The following is a 25764-nucleotide window of genomic DNA, read 5'->3' as shown; positions in this document are numbered from 1 at the left end:
TTTTGTTCTGTTCTTGAAAAGTTGCTTCTAAAATTTTGCACTTTATTCATGTGCTTTAAAATAATTATTTTATAGCTTCAGCCAACTTGGGGAGATTTCCTTGATCATCATAAAGAACAGCCAGTAAGAGGGTCAGCATTACCATCCAACCTAGTTCACCCAACATCTTTACAGAAGACTGGTAAGTAAAAAAAAAGACATTTGTTGATAGTTTCCCCTGGAATTTTTAAAAACTTAAAAATTAAAAAAAAATTGTTTTTAAAAAATGCCATTCTATTGATTCTTTTCTTTTTCATAAAATTTTCTTTGGTCTAGGCTATTTAACAAAATTTAGAAACAAAATGAAGCATTGTTGAACAATTCACTATGAAGTGTTTCAGAATAGGTGCCTATTTATTGTATTCTTTGTGTATTTAAATACTTAAATATTTTTAGTAAAAAGTACACAGTAAGTTTCATATTATTATTGCAGTTTAGGGGTCTCAGTCAACTATCTGATTTTTGTTTCACATTTACACTTTCCTTGAAAGAGAACCTCAGGTTTCTTTTCTGCAAAATTTAATTGAAATAGACACAGACTTAAAGGAAAATTTGAAGAGCAGCTTTTGGTTAATCTCTGACTTTTTCCAATACAGTTTTATTAATGCAAAAGTTTTGTTCGTATGTTTCCTATTGTAACAATTTTTTTTTTGTACTTCAAGTATCAAGGATCTTGGATGTAAAATGCAGAAAGATTAGTTTATTTTACTTGTTTAATATCACTCAAAATGTGTGATCACATGTTTTTTGAGACTAAAACCTCAGGTTTAGTTTTAAAATTAACACACGAGTAAATGTTTTATAATTTTGATATAATGGATTGTTTTAAGTATTAACTTTTTTATGAATATAATTTTAACACATGTATTTCAGCTCTCCCCTCTAGATCTGTTTCAGTGGATGAATCCAGGCCTGAATTTATTTTTAGACTAGCTGTGGGAACGTTTTCAATCTCTGTGCTTCACATCGATCCTTTATCTCCACCTGAAACGTCATTGAACCTTAATCCATTGACACCTATGGCGATAGCTTTCTTTACTTGTATAGAAAAGATTGATCCAGCAAGATTTGCAACAGAAGATTTTAAGTCTTTCCGAGCAGTATTTGCAGAAGCTTGCTCACATGATCACCTTAGGTAAACTCTTATATTTATTAATGATCCTTGAAAAAGAACCAAATGTGAACTTTTCATTTATCTGCAATACCTACCTATCTCCATTTGTTTTTCCAATTCACATTTTAAATATTTGTAAATGAGTAGAGTGAGTGTGGTTTTCTTGAAGTGCTGCAAAGATGTTTACCATAGAATCTCTCATTCAGGTTATTTGGCATGTGAAACATTCAGATATAAGATCTATATAATTTGGAGTTGTCTAAATTATCTTTTCTTTAGTTCCCTGCCCTGCGCTTGTCAAGTTTCTTTGCCCACATTTTGCCTTCATTCCCCACTGACACCATTATGATCATAAAAATAGTTCTTACTGTCACAGGTTTAGTAGAGATGGCAGTGGTGGTGAGCGCAGAATGGGCTAATGCAAAGGGACTTGAAAGTGATTCATATGCCGCTGGCCATGGGGTGGGAAATGATACCAAGGCTCATCCTGAGCATGGACGCTACATTTTCAACTTCTGCTTAAAAAAAAAAAAAATCAAAGCTGTTCAAATAGCCACTGATCTTTTTATGGGTTGAGTCGTAATAGATGAGGAGATAATTAAGTTTATAAGTACATATAATATTGTTAATGTGCAAATACTATTTATTTTAACATGAGAGTGACCTATAAATTGTCCATTCATATGTTATTTTATGTAATGGCTTAGGCACATATATTACTATTTTTAGAAAACGCCTTGGGCTTTCATTTTAACTTTAACTTTTTTGAAGTATTAAAATTAATATACAAAGTAGTTTTTATATCTAGCAACAGAAACTCTACAGGTTAGGACCATAATATTTATAATAAAACTGCAAAAACATTTTTTCTTCCTATTTTTGATAAGGTTTCAAATATCTGCCAGTAGGAAATACAATAAACGCAACAAAAACTAGAGGTAGACCTTCATTTGAGTTCCACTGACTAAAGTTTTAAAAATATTGCATGATCCTTCTAGATAAGTTTAAGAAACTATGTACATATATTTTACAGATTTGAAAGATTTTATCCACTGGAGTGTAAATTTTGAAATGTAGAAGAGGGAAGGGCAGTGTTGGGAAATAAGTCCTGGGTGATTTCTTATCAGCAGATCTGATTTCTTTATCTTATGTCAGGGAATGGGGAATTTGAAGCAGTCTTTCTGGTTAATATCCTTAAGAATATTAGTTATTACTAACAATTTGAGCTTGTCAGAACAGGTAGGTATTAACAGTTGTGTACTGTTGTTTGACACATTGTTTAGTCTAGCAGTATATGGGTACTCTTAAATGATGCATTTTTTTATAACAGATTTATAGGTACTGGCATCAAAGTATCCTATGAACAAAGACAAAGATCAGCTTCTAGATATTTCAGTACTGATATGTCCATAGGGCAAATGGAACTTTTGGAATGCCTGTTTCCGACTGATTTTCATTCTGTTCCTCCTCACTATACAGAGGTAAATGCTGATACTTTTCCTTTAGGATTAGTCTTTAAATGTCTTGCTTGTTAAGAATTGTGTGAACAACAATGATTTTCTTTAAAAAGGCATAGGAAGTTGTATAGGAAGAAGTTTTTTGTGGTGTTTGCATTTATATTTTGTTGAAACAGATTTTTTAAAAAAATATTTATTTATTTATTTGGTTGCAGCAGGTTTTAGTTGTGGCAAGTGGGCTCCTTAGTTGCAGCTCCAGGGCTCCTTAGTTGCGGCACGTGGCTTCCTTAGTTGCGACAGGCGGGCTCCTTAGTTGTGGCATGCGAACTTTTAGTTGCAGCATGCATGTGGGATCTAGTTCCCTGACCAGGGATGGAACCTGGGCCCCCTGCATTGGGAGCACAGAGTCTTACCCGCTGCACCACCAGGGAAGTCCTGAAACAGATTTTTAAGTGTGGCCTTTAAGGCCATTATAAGAGTGTGTTACATTTTTAGAGTTGACTTGTTTTAGAGTCAGACAGGTTATGGGACAAATGACTTAATTTCACTCATTTTCCAAGCACTCTTAATTTCAGAAGAATTCTATTATTCAACAAATAGTTATTGAATGCCTACTATATGCTAAGCACTGTTCAAGATAAGTGAAATGTCTTGTGCTCATTTATAGTTAATCTGATTTTTTTCCTATCCTAAAAGCATGTCCTAGAGAAACTTTTAAAAGCTATCAAAATGACATTTTTATTGCTGTTACTTTGCCCTTGTGACTTATTTTATTTTCAAAGCGCTTTATTTGAATCCTCACATACATTTTGCAGATGTGATACTAAGTATTTCAGAAGTTAACTAATTTGTCTAAAAGTCACATTGCTAGTAAGTGACAAAACTAAAGCTTAAACCAGCCTTTCTGACTTCAAAAAGCTCTTTCCACTATTATATTAGCTCCTCTATTAATTCATGTGATTAATAATAGCTTAATATTGTACATTTCATTTATTTTCATCTTTGTTTTTAAGCTTTTAATGTTCCATTCCAAAGAACAAACTGATTCTCACCCCCCTGTGTGTCTTCAGCTTCATTATAAGCATTCTGAGAATAAAGGACCCCAGGTAAGAGATCTGTTTGTGTGATTAGCACCTGTAAATTTTCATTTGATGTATATTTTATCACAATCACAAGGTTTTAATTTAATTTTATAGACTCGTTACTGATCATATTAATGCTTTCTTTTTCTTTTTTTTTTTTTAGGGTAGTCAGGCAAGACTTAGTTCTGTTCCTCAGAAGGCAGAATTACAAGTTAAGTTAAATCCAGTGTTTTGTGAGCTGGATATCAGTATTGTGGACAGGTTAAATTCTTTGCTTCAACCACAGAAGCTCACTACAGTAGAGATGATGGCATCACACATGTATACTTCATATAATAAGCATATTAGTCTGGTAAGTATTTAAAAAGTTGCAAATACACATCATGATCATAGCTAGCTAATAGGCTTATTGGGATGATTTCTGAGCTTAAGTATTCTTAATAGGTTAAATAGCATATGTTATTAAAACGGCATTATTTGTAATAATGAAAAAAGGAGGCATCTTTAATGTCTAGATAGTAGACTAGCTAAATAAGTTGTGCTAATGTACTGAGTGCAATTTTATGCTGCCACTTTAAATGATGGCTATAAAGAGGGTACAGCAACATGAAGAAGGCTCATGAAGAAGTATGAAGTGAGAAAGTAGAATATATTATTCCACTTAAACTTTTATTACAACTGTGTAAATAAAATTGTATAGAAAAAGACTGGATGGAAATAGACCATTTGGTAGCATTGATTATGTTAGAGTAGTAAAATTAGATTTCCTTTTCTGTGTTTATCTGAATTTTATAAACTGTGACTATAATATCTCGATAAAACTTTATTCACACGTATAATGAACTAGTTGAATCTCCTGTAAAATGCAGCCCATATAATGTAGAATATACTCTTGAAATTGGGAACATAGTTTATCATATTGTGTAATGGAGCATCACATTGTATCACTTTTACTTAGATCTGGTGCCTGGAGTCTTTTCTAAGCTAATCAAGTAAGTCAGGTTTGTAAGGTGTCTGTTAGGAATTTTAGGATTAGGCAGACAGAGACAACTTTGTCTGAAAAGAAAAGGGAAAAGATATTTTTCTGCATATTTGCCTCTCCCTTAATTAGTGGTGAGTATTCACATTAAATCAAGATTCTTTAATTTTTATTGTCAACAATTGCTATTTTAAGTTCTGTGGGGCAAGTGTTTATATTTGCTGTTAGCCATAGATGTACTGGGATGATGATTTTATCTCTTGAGCAATTTTTGCTGAGAGTGGGGGTTAGTATTAGAAAGTCAAATAAGGGAGAGAAAAAATAGGATCCAAGTCTTAGCATAAAAACGGAACTTTCTAATCTAGGTGGTTAGAGACTGATCCGTGAAACTGAGGATTGTTACCACCTACACTGTACTCTGGACTAAAGCTTCATACGTTTTAATTCATTTTAGAGAAAAAATAGAAATAGACTTTTATCTGAAGGGCATGTTCTTTGACCCCTTTATTATAATGTGGCTTTAAGTAAATGGTGCATACGTGTTTTGGTTTCTAAGGGTCATTTGATGGCATCATACCCTTGGGTTGGATGGGAGCTCGGAGTGAGCCATTTAGGGGGAACTCAGAGTGAGTCATTTAGGGAATATTTATTTAGAACCTGTGATATGCCAGGCCTGGGCTTAGCCCTGGAAATACAAAGATGAGTCAGGGATGGGCCTTTGCATTTGGTATAATTCATCGGATTTCACACTGAAGTCTTTAAAGTAGCATATTGGTGGATAAATCCTTCAAATTGAATGCTGGGTACTATAGTGATTTTTACCCATATTGAGTTTGTTGATAAGCTAATTTACACATTATTCTTTAGAGTCTGTTGTAAGATACATATACATCTATAGCACCTGTGTCTTCACTTTGGTTCAGTTTTTATTTTAATTAATTTTTTTATGTGAGGATTTAACTTTTGCCAGTAGTTTTGACTTTTGTCAGTAGCTGTTGCATTATAAAATTTCATTACACTAAATTAATATGATAGTAGTGAATATGAATTGTGTGTTAATACATTATCCTGAATGAGGAAATAGTGATTATGTATATTGTAATGTTGAATACTAGTGTCATTTATGTTTATTTGCTTAATTTAACATTTTGGCATATTTTTGATGTTTTGTGTTTTAGCACAAAGCTTTCACTGAAGTATTTCTAGATGATTCACATAATCCTGCAAATTGTCGGATATCAGTACAAGTTGCCACGCCAGTATTAAACCTTTCTGTTCGCTTCCCAATACCTGATCTTCGATCAGATCAAGAGAGAGGACCATGGTTTAAGAAGTCACTTCAGAAGGAGATTCTTCATTTAACATTCACAGATCTAGAGTTTAAGACTGAATTCCTAGGAGGATCAACCCCTGAACAAGTTAAATTGGAACTTACCTTTAGAGAACTAGTTGGTAAGATTGACCATGCCTGTAAAAGAGCCAGACTGGAAACTAACAACTGCTACTGAAACTTACGTTAAGAAAAGTATATGACAGCCCCCCAATACAATAAAATTAAAGAACATATGTTAGAAAGCAGGTTTAACAGCTTTTTTCTAATATTGTATACAAACGTGATATCTGTCAGTTTTTGAAAAGAAACTACAATGCACGATGATTTATTCACTTTGAGAATATAGTGCTTTAGCCTACATTTTAATACCACCTACTACTTACTTGTTGTAGGGCTAATAGTAGCCAAAATTTATTGAGTGCCACTCTATGTTTGCTGTGTGCTAAGCACTTCACACACATTATCTTGTTTCCTTTAATCATCATAGTTACGTTAGGCTTATTATTTCCAATTATTTTTATCATTTATAAGTGAGGAATCTGTCGACTTCTGAAGAGGTACCTCCCAAGGTCAATGTAGTAGTAAATGGCGGAATCAAGATTCAAACCCAAGTCTGACACTAGAGCTTGAGCTTTCAGCCATCGTACTAATAGTGACTTTTCCTTGTAAATCTGTTTTAAGTTCCCCTCTCCTCCTCTTTCTGCTCGCCTCCTTCTCTGTAGGCTGCAGTTTTCCTTCCCTTGTTTTCTCTGAGTTTTACGTATCATTAGAGATATTTAAAATTGACTTGCCAGTTATGATTTCATGAAAAGGCCTTTAGGGGTTATCTGGAATCTTCCCTTATCTCTAGTGATAAGAAACTCATTATTCTGGTGGAAAGTCATTCTTTGTAAAATAGAATGAAAAAACATATATGGGGTTATTGTGAAGTAACTCTTACAGTGCTTGGTACAAAATAGACATTTAAGAAATGTAGTTATTTCTTAAAATAACTACATTAAAAAAAAAATCTGTTCCTGGACTAACTGCATAAACTTTTATGAAGAATAATCACTAAGTGGCACTCAGTAAGTGGTAACTACTATATTTAATATGTTATGCTTATTTATTTATTTATTTATTTGGCCGTGCCACGCGGGATCTTAGTTCCCTGACCAGGGATTGAACCTTGCCCCCTGCATTGGGAGCACAGAGTCTTAACCACTGGACCGCCAGGGAAGTCCCTTATATTTAATATGTTATGATTATGCACCTTACACGTTAAACATTCATACTTAAGAATTTGCGTTTGAGCAGAAAACAGCATCTTTAATTTATCTGCTCATCCTGTCTCCCCACATGTACACGTGCAGCAGGAATAAATGAATAAATGTTGTAGAACTTAACACTGCATTATGTCCCTGATTTAGAGGATATTTGCTCCTCGAAGGAGGAAAGTATCTTTTCTCTTAGTATTTGAGAAGAAATGCATCTCCATGAATCAGTCTTGTTTTATTAGGGTCATTCCAGGAGGATAAAGGAGAACCATCCATTAATTTTTTCCACGTGACTAGTGGAGGAGATGGAGATACAGCGTCGTCAGATGACTTTGACTGGCCGCGGTGAGTAAGCAAATGGACATGATACATACATTTAATGAGACTTTCCTTTCAGAAACAAGTTGCTGTAGCTTTTTTGACTGACATTTTGGCTATTAAATTTAAGCTAAAAATATCCAGCCTTGATGAGAAAACCCCGAGGAAGATGGAAAAATTAAATAAAAAATATGTACTACTTTATCAAAGGTGCCTATGAGATACTGACAGAGATGGACATATAAAATGTGTTCTTTGGCCTCAAGTTACTTAGCCTAATTAGATGGACAAAAGAATCATACCCATTCTAAAAATAGTTCATTTGTGAAAAGGACTTTAGTAGAAGAGGTATCATACAGCACCATTTGGTTAATTATCAGATGAATTTTATAGCCAGTGATTATTTTAGGAAAGTATTTTCAAATCTGGGGAGCTTTTACAGAACACTGATTCTTGCGCCCCACGTTGAGATTCTGAGATAGAACCTGGGCATCAGTATAGTTTAAAAATACACCAGGTGATATATTCATAGCAGCACTATTCACAATAGCCAAGACATGGAAACAACCTCAATGTACATTGACAGATGAATGGATAAAGAAGATGTGGTGCATATATACAATGGAATACTACCCAGCCATAAAAAAGAATGAAATAATGCCATTTGTAGCAACATGGATGGATCTAGAGATGATCATACTAAGTGAAGTAAGTCAGAAAGAGAAGGACATAACATATGATATCATTTATATGTGGAATCTAAAATATGACACAAATGAACTTAACTAAGAAACAGAAACAGACTCATAGACATAGAGAACAGACTTGTGGTTGATAAGCGGGAGGTGGGATCGGGGAGGGATGGAATGGGAGTTTGGGATTAGCGGATGCAAACTATTATATATAGAATGAATAAGCAACAAGGTCCTACTGTATAGCACAGGGAACTATATTCAATATCCTGTGATAAACCATAGTGGAAAAGAATATGAACAAGAATATATATATAAATATATATGTATAACTGAATCACTTTGCTGTAAATTAACACAACATTGTAAATCAACTATACTGCAATTAAAAAAATGAAACTACAGTAGGTGATACCAATGTGCAGTTGGATTTAGAGAACCACTGCTTCAGGATTTCTTAGGCAGGAGAAATCATTCTTTAAATTAGCCTGATAGTGGGCTTGGATTACATTTTTTTTTTCTTTTTTTAAAAATTTATTTATGTGTTTTTTGGCTGCGTTGGGTTTTCGTTGCTGCGTGCGGGCTTTCTCTAGCTGCGGCGAGTGAGGGCTACTCTTTGTTGCGGTGCACAGGCTTCTCATTGCAGTGGCTTCTCTTGTGGAGCATGGGCTGTAGGTGCGTGGGCTTCAGTAGTTGTGGCATGTGGGCTCAGTAGTTGTGGCTCACAGGCTCCAGAGCACAGGCTCAGTAGTTGCGGCACACGGGTTTAGTTGCTCCACGGCTTGTGGGATCTTCCCAGACCAGGGCTCTAAACCCGTGTCCCCTGCATTGTCAGACAAATTCTTAACCACTGCGCCACCAGGGAAGTCCCTTGGATTACATTTAAAAGAACTTAGTTCACCCAAAATAATGATCCTTTATTATATTGAAAACTGAGTACATGAAGCCTCTCTTAAGAATTAAAGTGATCTTTCTTGTGCCACTTTTCTACCTGCCTTCTTTTACACCCCCGTACCCTGTGTGTCAGACCTATCAGACTCCTAGGACAGGCATTGTCAGTGCACAGCTGATCATGAGCAGGAGTTTTCATCATAAGAAACGAATCTACTTCAATTAGGTAATTTGAAAGCACAGTTTACATTAGGATATCTGTAAATTAGGAAACAGTTGTTTTAGTTTATAACTAGAACCAACTGGCAATACCTTCTTAGGAAAAAAAAAGCTATTACAGATGCAACACAGCTGTTTTGTTTGAGCGTGCCATGCCTCATCATGACGGCAGGCTGGTGGGATAAAAAGGAGACTACAAAGCCTTGTGCTAGTGACATGCTGCAGAGAATTAGGAAAGGACTGGCATTACTCTGGGGCAGAAGCTAATGTCATCAAAGGCTGTTAGCTCTTGATATTTTGGGTTTGTAGCTACAAAACACCACCAATAACACAAGCCTTTTATTATTGAAATTCCTAAAGGAAAAGATTACTTTGTTGTTGCAGTTCTGAAAATATTCTGTAATCAAACTCTCCTTCTTCCATTTGAACAATTTATATAACATGAGGTTTCTCAGGTATGCAAGTATTCCATAATAGCCGAACAGCTGGAATGTAGAAGGATTTGGTTTAATGATAATAAATAGAATTCTTAGGTAAAATTTGCTAGCTGTTAATGAAATTAAAAAAAATTTTTGTTTAACTGATGTATAGTTGATTCACAGTACTGTGTTAGTCTCTGGTGTATGGCAAAGTGATTCAGAGAGATATATATATATATGTATGTGTGTGTATATATATATATATATATATATTACACACACACACAGAGACACATATTCTTTATCATGTTCTTTTCCATTATGGTTTATTACAGGCTATTGAATATAGTTGCCTTTGCTATACAGTAGGATCTTGTTGTTTATCTACTTTATATATAGTAGTGTGTATCTGCTACTCCTCATTTCTCTCTCCCCCACCACCTTACCCCTTTGGTAACCATAAATTTGTTTTCTATGTCTGTGAGTCTGTTTCTGTTTTGTAAATAAGTTTGGTAATGAAATTTTAAAATGACCCTTTTGTTCTCAAAAGATCAGATTTTCTAGTTATCCAAGTATAAAATGTTAATGTCCTTCTTTTATTTGCTTGTTTCATCAATTCCACGCTTTTAAGTTTACAGCATGCTCAGGAGTGGGTTGCGTTAGATATAATTAGACTTTGTAGAGAAGTTGACACCTATCAGTAATGACTTAATCAGTGGGCTTTGTATTAGTTTGTATACAAGTTAGTTTTGCAGTTTACACTTAGATCTTGATTTTTAAAATTGTCTTTGCTATCAGAATTGTACTGAAAGTAAACCCACCAGCCATGCATTCCATTTTGGAGAGAATAGCAGCTGAGGAAGCAGAAGAGAGTGATGGCCACTATCAGGAAGAAGAGGAAGGAGGCGCTCATTCCCTGAAAGACGTTTGTGATCTGAGAAGACCAGCCCCGTCTCCCTTCTCTTCTCGTAGAGTAATGTTTGAAAATGAACAGGTAAAATAAAAGTGTGAGCAAGCAACAAAGGAATTACCCTCTATCAGATAGCTTTTAATGCTTTATCTTTAAAAAAATACTTAGTATACTGTTTTTTGCCATATTTTTAGCTCCAAGATTGAATAATATCTATTTTTTTCCCTTGGTTAAAAGTTGCATGCTTATTTATTTGCCCACATACAAGTCGTATGGGTCGGATAAGAAGATGCTACTACTATTTTAAATATAAAATGATTATTTGATGCTTTTTTTTTTCTTTTTTTTGCACTAAACTGTTATGTTTTAGATGGTGATGCCAGGAGACCCTGTAGAAATGACAGAGTTTCAAGATAAAGCAATCAGCAATTCTCACTATGTGCTGGAACTTACATTACCCAATATTCATATAACACTGCCTAATAAAAGCTTTTATGAGAAGCTTTATAATAGGTGAGTTTAAACACATTTAGTTGAATCTTTGGGATCGAACTTTCCTGTCTAACTGCCTCTCTACCATCCTACCTCCTTGTTTTCCCTCTTCCCCCTTTACTTTCCTTGTTTTAATATTATCAACTATTTCAGTGTACTTTGTATGGTGTTGATTATAGAACTATTACCGTTATGATGAGCTATTGTCATAGCAGAGTTTCCTAACCAGTGTGTCTGGTAACTGGGTTTCTTGTGTGTGAGATGTATTCTCTCCATCCTAGGTTGGCTGGTTGCCCTCTGTCACCTTACCACAGAGTACTGAGAAAATATCTCTTTGTGTATAATGACATGAAAAGAGGTGGGATATACTTGTAGAGAGGGCCAAAAGATACTGGTGTAAAGTCAGAGTCCTAGAGTCTTTGTACAAGGAACATCCCTTCTCAGAGTCTAAAAAAAAGCACCTTGTTAGAAGTAGAAACTCTAACTTATAAACTTGTCTATAAAAACTTAAATTTATTACATTTAAATACCCTTAAACGTATATACCAAGCAAATATGTTGAAATAAATGGCATTCTAGAGTAGAAAGGTCATAGACTCTGAAGATCTTGGACGATTTACCTAGTCCCCATGAGCTCCATTTCCTCACATATAAATTGGAGATGATACTTGTACAGGCCTCAGTGGGTTGTTTGGAGCATTAAATGATATAACATTTGGGAAAGTTCTGAGAACAGTGCCTGGCGAATAGTAAGTAAGAATGTTATCATTCCCACCCACTCTGGCATAGCTGAAAGGTGGTCATGTGGGTTTCTGGAAAAAGACACGTCCTTAGTGTCTGTCATCACTAGCTTCCCACATGTAAACAAGTCATCCAAATTTTTGTTAATCTTCAGAAACTGCAGACCGTTGTTTCTGCTGTAGATTTACTTGGTACCAAATAGGATTTGGATTTATACAGGATCTGACGTTTGGAAACCACTGATCTCTAGACTACTGTCCTTATTTTATAGTTGGGGTATCTCCCAAGAGCTAACGAATGTGCAAGGCTAAGATTGAGCAAAATGAAACAACTAGTTCAAGGTCCATCCCAGAGGTCAGAAGGGCTTCATCCATTTCTTTCTCCTTCTGCATTGATTGAACAGGTGGCTATTGGTTAGATTGCAGCATCAGAATAGTAAAACATACCTTAAACATTCCATTTATGAATATATGTTCATTTACCACTTCTTTTTAAAATATAGGACAGGGCCTCTTTTTGATTAGAAGCCACTGGTTAGAATTTTTGCTTAATGTATACCCAGAAGGCTTTGTCTACAATTCTCAGTTTCAGTTTCTTTGAAGTGGAGTGAAAAAATAGTTTCAAAGCAGTCTGAGTGCAGAATCCTTTCAGGTTTTTAAGATTTTTTTCTCACTTCAGTCTATATACTTAAAAGTCATCAGTTAGCACAAGATTGAATTAAACTATGCTTACAATAACATACAGCTGAGATGAGCAGATTTGGGGCCAAGCACGATTTACCCGTGGTGACTATGCAAAACGTATGATTCAGCTGGTGGGAGCAGAAGTTCTCAGGTGGGCTAGGGAGTTGTCTGCCAGCAGCAAGCAGGTAGCGTGTGGGGGACGTCAGTCAGTATGGCGGGCGGGTAGCTTAAGTCAGGGACCTGGAGAGCATCTGCGCATCTGGGGAGCTGGTTCAGGGGGTGTTGCCCATGAGAGTTTCTGTTCTCTCTCACCTGCCCACTTCTCTGTCTCTCAGGCCCCTAGACTTATATAAATACTGCAGTGTTCCCCGCTGTGGATCATATACATCATATATCTAAGTTAGCGTGTGAATTCTTTGCCCTCTGTTTGGCTTTGTCTATATATACATTTTTTTTTCTTTTAATTTTCAGACATTCTAAAACTTATAGGCAAGTTGCAAGTACAGTACAAAGAGCGTTTTTTCCCTGAACCATTTGAGAGTAAGTTGCTGACTTGATGTCCCTTCAGCCTTGAGCAGTTGAATGTGTATTTCTCACAAACAGGGACATTCTTCTACATGACCATAATTCAGCCATTAAAACGAAAAAATTAATATTATACATTAGCATCTAATCGTCAGACCCCATTCATGTTTTGCTAAATGTCTTAATAATGCCCTTTATTATACATAAAATTTAAAAGTATCTTTCTGAGCAGGAATTATAACCAATTCTGCCTTTACTTCATACATTTGAAATATTGGTTTATTCCTTCATCAGCTGGGTCTTTTCAGAAAGATAGTCTCAGGTACAGGTAGATTTTTTTTCTATGTCAAAAATCCTTTAGAATAGAATATAAAAAATATTCTACCTGGTTTTATTAAATCAGATATTTTTGAGCTTCTATAATGTTTCAAGCTCATCGCCACGGAATCATGGTGATGTGTCCTTAAACATCTTAAGTGTTTTTTTTTTTCTTGATATTAGAAACATCATTCAGTGTTTTATAGTATTATGGTATCAAGACTGTGTTTAGACCAAAATGTAAATAAGGAAAAATAGTAAAATCATATGAAACATATTTGCAGGTCATATACCATGAACTCCAGGTTTTATTTAAAGTAATAGTTTCTCTTTAACCTGTGAAGATAAGAGAATGGTTGTAGGGAATAAGGTAAAGAAAAATTTCCTGAGAAAATTCTTCATTTTATACTTTCACTATTTATTCATGTAGGAATTTAGACTAAGATCTGGATTTAGACTCTTGTTTCTTTTTTTTCAATAAATTTATTTATTTATTTTTGGCTGTGTTGGGTCTCCATTGCTGCGCGCGGGCTTTTTCTAGTTGCGGCGAGCGGGGGCTACTCTTCTAGTTGCGGCGAGCGGGGGCTACTCTTCGTTGCGGAGCACGGGCTTCTCATTGCGGTGGCTTCTCTTGTCGCAGAGCACGGGCTCTAGGCACGCGGGCTCAGTAGCTGTGGCTCGCGGGCTTAGTTGCTCCACGGCATGTGGGATCTTCCCAGACCAGGGCTTGAACTTGTCCCCTGCATTGGCAGGCGGATTCTTAACCACTGCGCCACCAGGGAAGCCCTAGACTCTTGTTTCTTTGTTCTGTGAGTGACACGCCCAGGGGGCAGCGAGCCAAGTGAGTACCACGCAGCTCTGGGCATCGCTGTCAGTGTGTCTGAGGAGAGATACGCTTCTGCCCTGTGTCCCTGGTATTCTTCATCCAGTGATGCTTCCAGAAAGAGACCTTTTGGGTGGGGATTACAGTCTACTGAGAGTGACAGTACTCAGTCCTCGTTTATACTTTCTAGGGCCTCAGAAGCTCAGGAATTGGCCCAGGAAGTTCCTAGACAAGTGGCTTCTCACAGGAAGGGCCCAGGGCTACATCATCGCTTGGCACCTTGATTGGTATTCACACTAGGCTTTATGACGAGTCTGTGCTTTTGGCAGTCCTTCCATGTGAGTCATCCACTGGTCCTTTCTTCAAACCTTCAGTGCCTGCCGTGTGACAGCCAATGTGCTAGGCACATACAAAGATGACTAAGACACAAGTCTTAGTCTAGGAAAGGGAAACAAGAAAATGGAGTAGAGTGTTACAGGTGCAGTGATTGCATTATGCACGTGAAGGATATGCTATGGGTCCAAGCCTAACAAAAATCTTTGTAGAGAACATTGTAAAGTCTCAGTTTTCATGACAACATAGAGGTGAGTGGTGGGGGTGGAGGTATCTGAGAAGTGACAAATATTTCTTTGAAAAAATAGGATGCGGTGGTAGCCTAGCTTGACATGTATCGCCCCAGTAGTCACCAGTGTTGACTTGGCTGTTCGTCTGTTCCGTTAGTTAGAAGGGTTTCCTCTCTTTATTCCCTGTTCTGTATGCTTCTTCATCTCATGCAAACTTCCCAGCGAAGCTGTGCTTTCTGTGGAAGAAAGAAAAAGCAGATATCCCTAGAGAAAGTGAGTAATGGAAGAGAACTGAATTGGGAGCTGGACGTAATCTGGTCTCTGGTTCCACTTCTCCCACTAATTAGCTGTGTGACCTTGGGCGGGTCACTTAACCTTTATGACGCAGTTTCTTCAAGTGTAAAGTGAGAATAATAATTCTGCCTTGGCTGCCCCAGAGGATTGAGGGGAGTCAAATGAGACAGTGCCTAATCTGTTATAGTTTATAGAGTGTTCTCATATACGTGAACAGTCCTTTTGTTCTTTATGGGTTTCATTTTTAATAAACCTCCTCCTTTAAGTGCATTTAGATGTATGTAATTTGATGCATATAACACTGGTGAAACTGGGTGGATATCTAATTAGGTATCTAATTGTCCAGATTCCTTTCTCACTGCCCTGACAGCCATAGCAGTTATTTTTCCATTGAAAAGAAATTCCGTTTCACCATTTGGAAAATGTATTATTCATGTGACTTCTTAAAGGGATATTCTTTAGTTTGCCTTTGGTTGAAGTAGGAGTTATGTATTTATTTTTCAACTTTTGTCTTTATAGGATCTTTAATGATTTGCTGCTATGGGAACCAACAGCTCCTTCACCAGTAGAGACATTGGAAAATATTTCATATGGTGTTGGGCTTTCAGTAGCCAGTCAGCTGATTAATACCTTCAACAAAGATGGTCTTAGTCCGCTTAAATCTGCAGTTCCCTGTGGTAATATGTTTTAAATTTCTTCTGAATTAAAATGCCTGGTTTATCAATAAACAAAGTAGTAACCTTTTAAATTGATGGATTTAAAAATGTCTTTGGCGTTTTCTATTTATAACTATTTTATAATATCTTTTAGTAATTTACAGTATTTCCCCACTTCTAGCTATTTATTAAGAATGTTATTAATTATCACTATAGTGATAGTATATTCATTGTCTGAAGTTCAGTGGTAAAGAGAAAGACAGTACATTTTTTTTTTTTTTTTAAAGAAATGCACGTTCTTTTATTTATTTATTTATTTATTTATTTATGACTGTGTCGAGTCTTCGTTTCTGTGCGAGGGCCCTCTCCAGTTGCAGCAAGCGGGGGCCACTCTTCATCGCGGTGCGCGGGCCTCTCACCATCGCGGCCTCTCTCGTTGCGGAGCACAGGCTCCAGACGCGCAGGCTCAGCAATTGTGGCTCACGGGCCCAGCCGCTCCGCGGCATGTGGGATCTTCCCAGACCAGGGCTCGAACCCGTGTCCCCTGCATTGGCAGGCAGATTCCCAACCACTGCGCCACCAGGGAAGCCCGACAGTACATTTTTATTGTCATACCAGATTCTTTGTAAAAATAAACGGGTTGTAAAATAAGCAAATATTCTGGTGATAAAGTTCAAGTTTGAATGCTGTTTTGTGTTAATAAGCTGTTAGAACAGCTGTAATTGTGCAATTTATTTCTCACAGATGAGGAAAGTGGATCTGAGGAGGAGACTTTGCAGTATTTTTCCACTGTTGATCCCAATTATCGTTCTCGTAAGAAGAAAAAACTAGACTCTCAGAACAAGAACTCGCAGAGTTTTCTGTCAGTTCTTCTGTGCATTAATCATGGATTAATGGCAGTGTTTACAGATGTAAAGGTAAGGATTTACAAATCCAAAGTGATTTTTCAAGTGTATCTTATTATAAATCTAGCATGATATACGCATTCAATAATTGAGGTAGTTTGAGGTTGTTTCAATGACTGATGAAGGTCAGTTTTCTGAGGCACACCACGATGACAGCAGCTTTGGAAATTTAGCTTTCGTTGCAGATCAAAAGACAAACATATGGACCTTCTTTTGGAAAACGTGCTGGTCCCGCTCCTGAGGTGGTAACAGTAATTTATCTATTCTAAAGGGTGATGAAGTACTGAGGTTCATTTGGCAGAAGAGGCCCGGCCTAGTGTTTAATTATTCAGTTTTTAATACCACCATGTTTGATGGTTCAAGAATCAGACCACTTTGCTGCAGTGTGGGAGATCCTCCTAACCTGAATCAAGGAGGAGCATCTCAAGGGTCGTTCTTACTTTTCTGCATTTAATTAATGACTTCTCTGTTTTTTCTGATCTTATTAGCAAGATAATGGAGATCTGCTGGAAAACAAGCATGGTGAATTCTGGTTAGAATTCAACAATGGTTCGTTATTTTGTGTGACAAAATATGAAGGTTTTGATGACAAGCACTATATCTGCCTTCATTGTAGCAGTTTCAGTCTCTATCACAAAGGTAGGACAAATGTTAAATATGTGTGTTTTGTTCACTTCTGGTTAGACATGTTTAAATTTTGCTTGATAAAGAAAGTCTACTGAGAACAGAACTCTTAACATTAGAAATTATTTTCTGTAGGGTGTTCTGATTCCACTGGCAAAGTAATAATTATTGTAAATTAGAAGTTGACTTTATGTTCTTTTTTTGAAACAACTTATATTGTGATATAATTCACATACCATGTAATTCACCCGTTTAAAATATACATTTCAGTGGTTTTTAGTATTCCATAGAGTTGTGTAACCATCATCATAGTCAACTTTAGAGCATTTTCATCAACCCCCCAGAAGAAGTCTGCACCTTTGAGCTATCAACCCCCAGTCCTGCAGTCCCCTCTAGCCTCAAGAAACCACTGATTTACTCTCCGTCTCTATGGATTTGCATATTCTGGCTGTTTCATATAAATGGTATCATACAATAGAAGGTCTTTTGTGATTGGCATCCTGACATGATGTTTTCAAGGTTAATCCAAATGTGTCAGTGTTTTATTCCTTTTTATTGCCAAGGAATATCCCATTTTATGGATATACCATATCTAATTATACATTGATCAGTTGATGGGACTTTACATTCTTTATTTTCTCTTAAGTGGTATTTCCTTTTGGTAACAAATACAGAATTTGCTCTTCTTTGAGCACATTCCTTGTGTTACTTTGTGAATAGAAATTAGATACTTGCACATTCTTAATGTTTATTAGATTTTCCTATTTAAATTTAACTTTTCTAGCATTTTGGATCTCAAATTTTTTTTTCTAACTTGGATAGTCACTTATACCAACATTACTAGAGGAGAATGAATTATTAATGTCAAGCTGGTTCTTGGTCATTTTGCCTCCAGGGTTATGTTATATTCAATGGAAGTACATGGATTTTTGTTTTGAGTTACAGAAGCTCGTGAATTAATTTCAGATAATCATTTTGTTATCTTGTCACCTCATTGTGGATATAGGCATAGTGGATGGAGCAACTCCTTCTGCAGAAACACGACTGCCCAGTTCAACCCGACCGCATTGGTTAGAACCTACTATTTATTCCTCTGAAGAAGATGGCCTCAGTCGAGCTTCTTCAGATGGTGTTGGAGGAGACACTTTGAATATGCTCTCTGTTGCAGTTAAAATATTGTCTGATAAATCAGAGTCCAATACAAAGGTGTGTGTTTTGTACTTTTATACCATTAAATACTTGCTGCTGATTTGATTACTAGTTAATAAAAATGATGGCATAAATGCAACACATTTATTTTCTTCGAAAAACTTTTCAAGTTTTGAACCAGAGGGTCATGCAGGTGATAAATGTAATTCTTCGTGTTGCTCTGTAGGAATTTCTCATTGCTGTGGGACTGAAAGGAGCCACTCTCCAGCACAGAATGCTTCCTTCCGGGCTTAGCTGGCATGAGCAGGTAAGAGAGCTGTGATGTATATGTATTGATTTATTTTTTACTTTATGTTGATATATAATACACATACTGAAAAGTTCACAAATCATAAATATTCAGTGCTCATCGAATTTTCATGAAATAAATACTCCTATATAAATACCACCTCTTATGTTAGGAAATAGAACATTATCACCACCCCAGAATGTAATTGATTTTTTACCTTAAAGTTTGGTCCTTAAACATCTCAAAGACAAAGTTATGTTTTGTCATTAAAGGGAAGGGACCTATAGAGTGCCTGGCATAGAGGAGAATAAATGAGTGTTGACTTGCACTTATAACTGTATATTCTTTAAGTGCCATAATTTCAGAATTATCCCCTAGGCCAACAGTATACACTGAGGCATTTATAAGGAATTCTGTAATTAATTTCCAGTGTAATAACTGTATTTGGTTAATTACATTTTTTCAAAGGAAACTTTGGGTAAGAAGTTAACTCTTCTTTATATGAGAATGAAAACTAGCACACTATGATTCTTGTTCATTTTCCTTACAAAGAGAAACCTTTTCTTTGTGCTTGGAAAATAATAAATTATTTTAAACTTGAATGCTTTCAGAAACATTCTGAAACATAAAATATATATAGAGAGAGAATAAATAGAGCAAGGGTAGAGAGATGGTTAGTCAACTGGCTGGCTGTAAGAGACAGATCTAGCCTGACTTTTTTATTTAGATAGAAATATAGAGTAGATGTTGGTGAGAAGGACTGGTTTTCAGACTGATCTGGGTATAAATTAAGGAACAGGAACTTCTCCCAACAATGGGTTTTATAGAAAACCAGATGGAGAGTTTTAAACGGTCTTTGGCAAAATTTGTTTTTTTCAAAAGAATAATTCCAAGCAAAGTAATGTTGAAAGTATATTATACATACTTGGTTAGTTTCATAGGATATGATTTTTCCAAGATCTCTGTAGCATTGCAATTGTTCGATGGGCCTCTTCATTTCAAATTCTAGTTTGGCAAATACTTTTTGAAATGAATTCCTTCAAATGATGATTTTCTTTTAACATTATGATTTTCCACTAAATGGTTGTTTTTTTTGTGAGCTGTTTTATTTCATGTTGGTATTAAGGATATCATATCAAAAATTTTTTTTTCTAAAGCAGGGCATTTTATATTTTTGTGATTATAGATTTTATACTTCTTGAATATTGCTGATGAACCTGTTCTGGGATACAGTCCTCCCACTTCATTTACGACCTTTCATGTTCATCTCTGGAGCTGTGCACTTGATTATAGGTTAGTTCATAAATGGAGCAAAACAAAGTTTTAGACTTTAAAATATGTACTAAGTTGTGAGAAACATACGTAATTCAGTAGAGTTAAGGTTCAAAACGCTCTTTAAAGGGAGTTTCTCTTTTTGCAGCAGACTAATGTTCTCTTGTTTCTTTGTGGTAATAGGCCTCTTTATTTGCCAATCCGATCTCTTCTTACTGTTGAAACATTCAGCGTTTCAAGTAGTGTTGCCTTGGATAAGTCATCTTCTACTCTCAGGTACCGTGTAAACCTCGCTGTCTACTAAATGCAGCTGTTCAGAACATACTGGCAGAGCTTTATCTCAACCCTTTGATTAAAGTTTCAATCTTTGTTAAAAGCAACATTCTTTTACTATTAGTCATGTTCCTTTATCCAAGTTTTCAGTTTTTCTTTCTCAGATGATTCGTCCCACCTCTTCAATTCATTACTGTATTTCATTTTTAGGGAGAAAATTAATTCTTGAGATTGTTGGTTAACTTTTTAAAACATTTATATGTAAACTTCCCGTAATACCTGATACACTTTATTTTCCTAATTTAAACCTTATGAATTTGGGCATCTGTTAAAATTGCTGAAAATTTAAAATTGATTTGAGCAGATGATTTAATCTCATTTATGCCATTTAAATGTTTCTAGTACTCATAAACAGTGAGTTTTAAAGAAATGTTAGGGACTTCCCTGGTGGTCCAGTGGTTAAGAATCCGCCTTCCAATGCAGGGGACATGGGTTCGATCCCTGGTCGGGGAACTAGGATCCCACATGCTGCGGGGCAACAAAGCCCCCACCACAGCTAGAGAGTCCGTACGCCGCAACTACTGAGCCCACGTGCTCTGGAGCCTGTGCACCACAACTAGAGAGAAGCCCGCGCACCGCAACCAAAGACCCCGCGTTTTGCAGATCCCATGTGCCGCGACTAAGACCCAACACAGCCAAAGATAGATAAAAAAATAAAGAAATATTAAAAAAATAAAGAAATGTTAGGCGACATTTGTAAGTTAGAAACTGCATATGACTTTGATCATATTTATATCAGAAAGAATGGTACAGCTAAGTATACAGTGATCATGCAGCCATATATTCAAGGTTAGTTTTTTTTTTGTTTTTTTTAAAAAAATTATTAGCACCTTTAATTATTATTTATTTATTTATTTTGGCTGTGTTGGGTCTTCGTTTCTGTACGAGGGCTTTCTCTAGTTGTGGCAAGTGGGGGCCATTCTTCATCGCGGTGCGCGGGCCTCTCACTATCACGGCCTCTCTTGTTGCGGAGCACAGGCTCCAGACGCACAGGCTCAGTAGTTGTGGCTCACGGGCCCAGTTGCTCCGCGGCATGTGGGATCCTCCCAGACCAGGGCTCGAACCCGTGTCCCCTGCATTGGCAGGCAGACTCTCAACCACTGCGCCACCAGGGAAGCCCCTAAGGTTAGTTTTTTAGATCTTGATTTTATCTTTTTTTGGCCCAGAATAATCTTGGATGAAGCTGCTTTACACCTGTCTGACAAGTGTAATACTGTCACTATAAATCTGAATAGAGGTAAGAGTTAAAAAACAAAATCTGGGATAGATGAATCCTCTTTTATTTTTTGCATCTGAATATTTTTAAGCATTTTAACTCTAGAATAATGCCAGTGAACTAAGGATCTTGTCAGTCTGAATATTGTAATACCAGTTTGTAATATCAATAACATTGGTGAAATGCATCAAATTATATATACTCTTGTTTATTTAATAGAAGGCAGATTTTGTTTCTAACTAAAAATAAAGTGAACTGTAGGATTTTTGTAGGATGAAACTATGTTTCCATTACATTATAAGTATTTGTAGTGCTACCTGCCATGAATTTTAAAGAAACGCTAGTTTTATTAGGTGTTTGTTGGATAAGCATTTTTTGAAAGTTATACTCAGATATTTTATTAATTACTTAAAAAAATTTTAGATTATGTTCGTGTGATGGATATGGGGCTTTTGGAGTTAACCATAACTGCAGTGAAGTCTGATTCTGATGGAGAGCAAGTAAGTTATTAAAATAAATGGATACTTTTATTTAAGTCCTTTGTTTTATAGAAGAGACTAAAAACAACCTGAACTTACTGTAAAATTATTTTTCCACTTACCTAATTTTAGTCAGAAATAGATAAAATATTTTAAAGTTAAGATTGAGTTATTATAAATGCATGTTTCCTATGGCAAGACAAATTATCATATTACATTTTATTTAATGTAAACCTATGCAAACATTTTTTTCTCTTGTTTTGGTAGACATTTTTATCCTTTTTTCCGTGTCCTGTCCAGACTGAGCCACACTTTGAATTACACTGTTCGAGTGACGTTGTCCATATTAGAACGTGCTCGGACTCTTGTGCTGCATTAATGAATCTCATTCAGTACATTGCAAGCTACGGGGACTTACATGCGGCTAACAAGGCGGACGTGAAGCCCGGAGCCCCACAAAGAAAGATGAAGGTACAGCTGCCAGCCTCATTCATTAGAACTCACTCACCCCCACCTCATTCCAGACATGCGAGTGACATGTACATCGGCGAGGTCTTCTTGACAGTCATAGGGTAGAAAGGAAACTTTGAATAATCATCTATCTATTCTTACTTTCAGGGTGATGGGGTCTAGAAAGGTGATTCCATGGGCCTTTTTGGAAAACCATTCTACTGTTTGATGCTCTGTTTCAGAACATTAATCTTCTCAACCAACATACATTTTCCCAGACTTAAGTTATTTTCATATGTCCTCAGGGAACAAAGAAAACATTTATCATGTGAGAGTCTGTCATATGCAAGTTGTATGTAAAAATGCTATGAGAAGGTAGATGGCAGGAATTAGTATTATTACCAGAAGACTTATTTATATGATATTATCTTTCATATTTGTTATCTACAGTTCTATCCAGTTTTCAGTATACTTTCTCATACGTGATTTCCTCTTACCCAGTGCAGTTGAGAGGTTAAAGATTATCATCTCTGTTTAGTAGATGAATAAGTTAAGACCCAGAGAACTTAGGTGATTTGCCCTAATTAGTAGCAGACACAGCAAAAATATGCAGATATTTGGATTCCCAGTTCATTGCTTTCTTATGCCCCCAGCTGTCACCTCTCTGCCCTCTCATATGTCCAGATAGAACAATGTCCAGTTTGTTTAGCATTTACTTTTTTTCAGTCTTTTTATTCTTCTTCATGGCCTCTTCTGTGAACAGAATTCTCAGTCCCCTTAGGTCAATAGATCCTTCAGTAAGGGTCTGACAGGCCTTGCATTATCTTTCGTTCACGCTGATCTTACACCTCATTTGTGTTACGCTTCTGTTTTTGTTTCCTTGCTCCTGCTGTATTCTCCCTGATACAAAAGTGATTTATGATACTCTCTCTCTACTGTTTCTTCTCTTTTGTTCTCCAGTTTATTAAAAGTTATTTTAAATTATCCCTTTCAAATGAGATCTTTCCATTTTAGAGTCATGCTGACATTTTAAAAGCATGGTTTGGATTTAATGAATCCACGATTCACTAACAAAAATGGTTAAGCATCAATGTTGGAATTGAACTCCACAAATCACCATTTAGTAGATTTCCCCTCTCATGTATACCCCCTACTGTCTTTAGGTGTCTATTTGTTCCAAGAAATGAGGCTCTACCTACAGTGGCTTTGTCTCAGAGGGTGAAGGTCATGGCAGCCATCAGGTTTGAGCAGATCAGACTCTCTACAGAGAGACCCCCCCTCTCCCCCAGCTTCACTGCAATGTTTCTCACCTTCCTGCTCTTTGAATGTATTACCTCTTCAAGATTCAGTTCACTGTGCCGGCTTTGAGATGATAACACATTTATTTCTATTTGCCAGTAGTTGTTGGGGTGAAAATGCTGATACTAAAGACTTAAAATGTAACACCTGCTGAGAGAATATAGAAAAATGATGTGTTCCTGTTTTTGGTGTTTTTGTGAAATGTAGTATATTTCTAGGACAAAATAAACGTTGAGTAATTTGCTTTTTAGAGCATTTTCAAGTTGATTTTAATTAGGGTTTTTGGCTGTAGGTAGATTCCGCTGGTCGGTCATCCTCACGTGGTCCAGTACTTCCTGAAGCAGATCAACAAATACTACGAGATTTGATGAGTGACGCTATGGAGGAAATTGACACGCAAGAGGCTGCTGCGTCTGTAAAACCACAGTCTAATGGTGAGACAGACCAGGACTTCTTCCTGGGAGCTGTGATGCTGTAGTTGAGGCTGCCATTGTTTGTGTTCTTACAAGTCCTCAATAAGTAGCTCACTAAAGAAAAGACAGGTCTGAGTGTTGGTGGATATCTATTAGTCAGTCAGCTTGTGTTTACTGAATGTTTAGTAGATAAATAATACTGGCCAGAGTGTTGCGGGGGGTGGTGACAGATAAAGTGGAAGACAAGACTTATGTTCCCTGGTAGCTCATGGTCTAGTGCAGCAAACTGGCACTGAACCAGACTGAGGCTAGTGCTTAGAACCATCGAGAGGTGATGTAAGAAAACACTTCAGAATGTAGTGTACACTCTAATCACTAGTTGGAAAGGATTTGGAATCCCTTCATTAGACTTCAGTGAAAATGAGATGAGTTGGCTTTTAAAAAGTGTGTAGGACCTAGGCTTGTAGAGGGGAGAGAGAAGATAATCTTGGCAAGGTCACTAACATCAGCAGAGGCCCAGAGGCGTGTATGAGCCTTAATGATCTAGTAACTCAGGCTATTAATACTGGAACAAAAGTTCCCTTCTTGTCAAAAAGAATTAGGCAGTAATGTTAGATAAGCAGGGAGGAACCAGACCGTTAGAGAGCTTTAAAGCCAAGTGGAAGCATCTAAATATTTTGAAGTATCTATCTAAAAATATTTTTTTTTCTAATTGGCTGAACATAGCTATTTCTATATGTTGTGAGATCTTAATTTTTAAAAATTATTTCATAGTGTTATAGAAGTTTAGCATTCAGTGTTGCTTTCATTCTAATTTAGAATAAATTAGAGCTAAGGAAGCAAATGGGAACTTTTAGCTCCCTATGTACTAACATTATTTGTAATAAATGTTAGCAGCTGACCTCCTCATGTGGGAAAGAATGTTTAATGAATATTTACCGAGCAGCTTCCACACACAAGACCCTGTACTGGACACTGAGCACTTACAAGGATGGGTGGGCTCAAAGTGCTGCCGTAGGAGAATTTAAAGTCTAGTCTGTGAGCCTTCCGAGGCTAAGATGTCGCCGTACTCATCTTAGTGTTCTTAGTTCATATCACAGGGTTTGGTTTGAATGAATGAATGGAGAAAGAATTAGTGAATCTATGGAATTCCCTGGCAGTCCAGTGGTTAGGACTCCATGCTTCCACCGCAGGGGGCATGGGTTTGATTCCCTGGTCGGGGGAACTAAGATCCCACATACTATGCAGTGCGGCCACAAAAAAAAAAAAGAAAAGAAAAGAATTAGTGAATCTAATATATAATATAAATGTATAAAAAATATATGTTCACATACAGATTTTTGCACACATGCAGCCTTTTGTGAACTTCATATTGTGAGAGCTACCTGAGAACAGGTGTCCCATTTGGGTATCCAGCGCCCCCAAGGAGTCTTTTTATTGCTTGGAATCATTCCCTGGCCTAAGACATGCTTGGCAACTGTTTCCCCCACCCCTTCCCTGAGCAGAGACTTCCTATAGTTCTAGGTGAGAC

General features: G+C 36.6%; 1 protein-coding gene across 4 annotated transcripts in view; it reads left to right on the top strand.

The window, feature by feature from the left end:
* Positions 1-25764, top strand: part of ATG2B (autophagy related 2B) — a 78667-nt gene that overhangs the window by 26269 nt on the left and 26634 nt on the right. For 3 of the 4 annotated variants that reach the window (XM_036841770.1, XM_036841773.1, XM_036841772.1), the window contains 20 exons: positions 76-181; positions 913-1174; positions 2484-2634; positions 3624-3716; positions 3856-4044; positions 5850-6123; positions 7503-7605; positions 10598-10793; positions 11080-11222; positions 15668-15825; positions 16549-16721; positions 17198-17348; positions 18340-18539; positions 18709-18789; positions 19958-20064; positions 20227-20319; positions 21543-21613; positions 22016-22092; positions 22339-22542; positions 24113-24254. In XM_036841770.1, coding sequence (XP_036697665.1) covers positions 76-181; positions 913-1174; positions 2484-2634; positions 3624-3716; positions 3856-4044; positions 5850-6123; positions 7503-7605; positions 10598-10793; positions 11080-11222; positions 15668-15825; positions 16549-16721; positions 17198-17348; positions 18340-18539; positions 18709-18789; positions 19958-20064; positions 20227-20319; positions 21543-21613; positions 22016-22092; positions 22339-22542; positions 24113-24254 — 2974 coding nt within the window. The remainder of the gene's footprint in view (positions 1-75; positions 182-912; positions 1175-2483; positions 2635-3623; positions 3717-3855; positions 4045-5849; positions 6124-7502; positions 7606-10597; positions 10794-11079; positions 11223-15667; positions 15826-16548; positions 16722-17197; positions 17349-18339; positions 18540-18708; positions 18790-19957; positions 20065-20226; positions 20320-21542; positions 21614-22015; positions 22093-22338; positions 22543-24112; positions 24255-25764) is intronic. The other variant, XM_036841771.1, reaches the window with a different exon arrangement.

The sequence above is a fragment of the Balaenoptera musculus genome, chromosome 2 (assembly GCF_009873245.2).
Source record: "Balaenoptera musculus isolate JJ_BM4_2016_0621 chromosome 2, mBalMus1.pri.v3, whole genome shotgun sequence".
NCBI classification, from domain to species: domain Eukaryota; kingdom Metazoa; phylum Chordata; class Mammalia; order Artiodactyla; family Balaenopteridae; genus Balaenoptera; species Balaenoptera musculus.
Note: the sequence above shows the minus strand (reverse complement) of the source record. Positions and strands in the feature narration are given on the sequence as shown.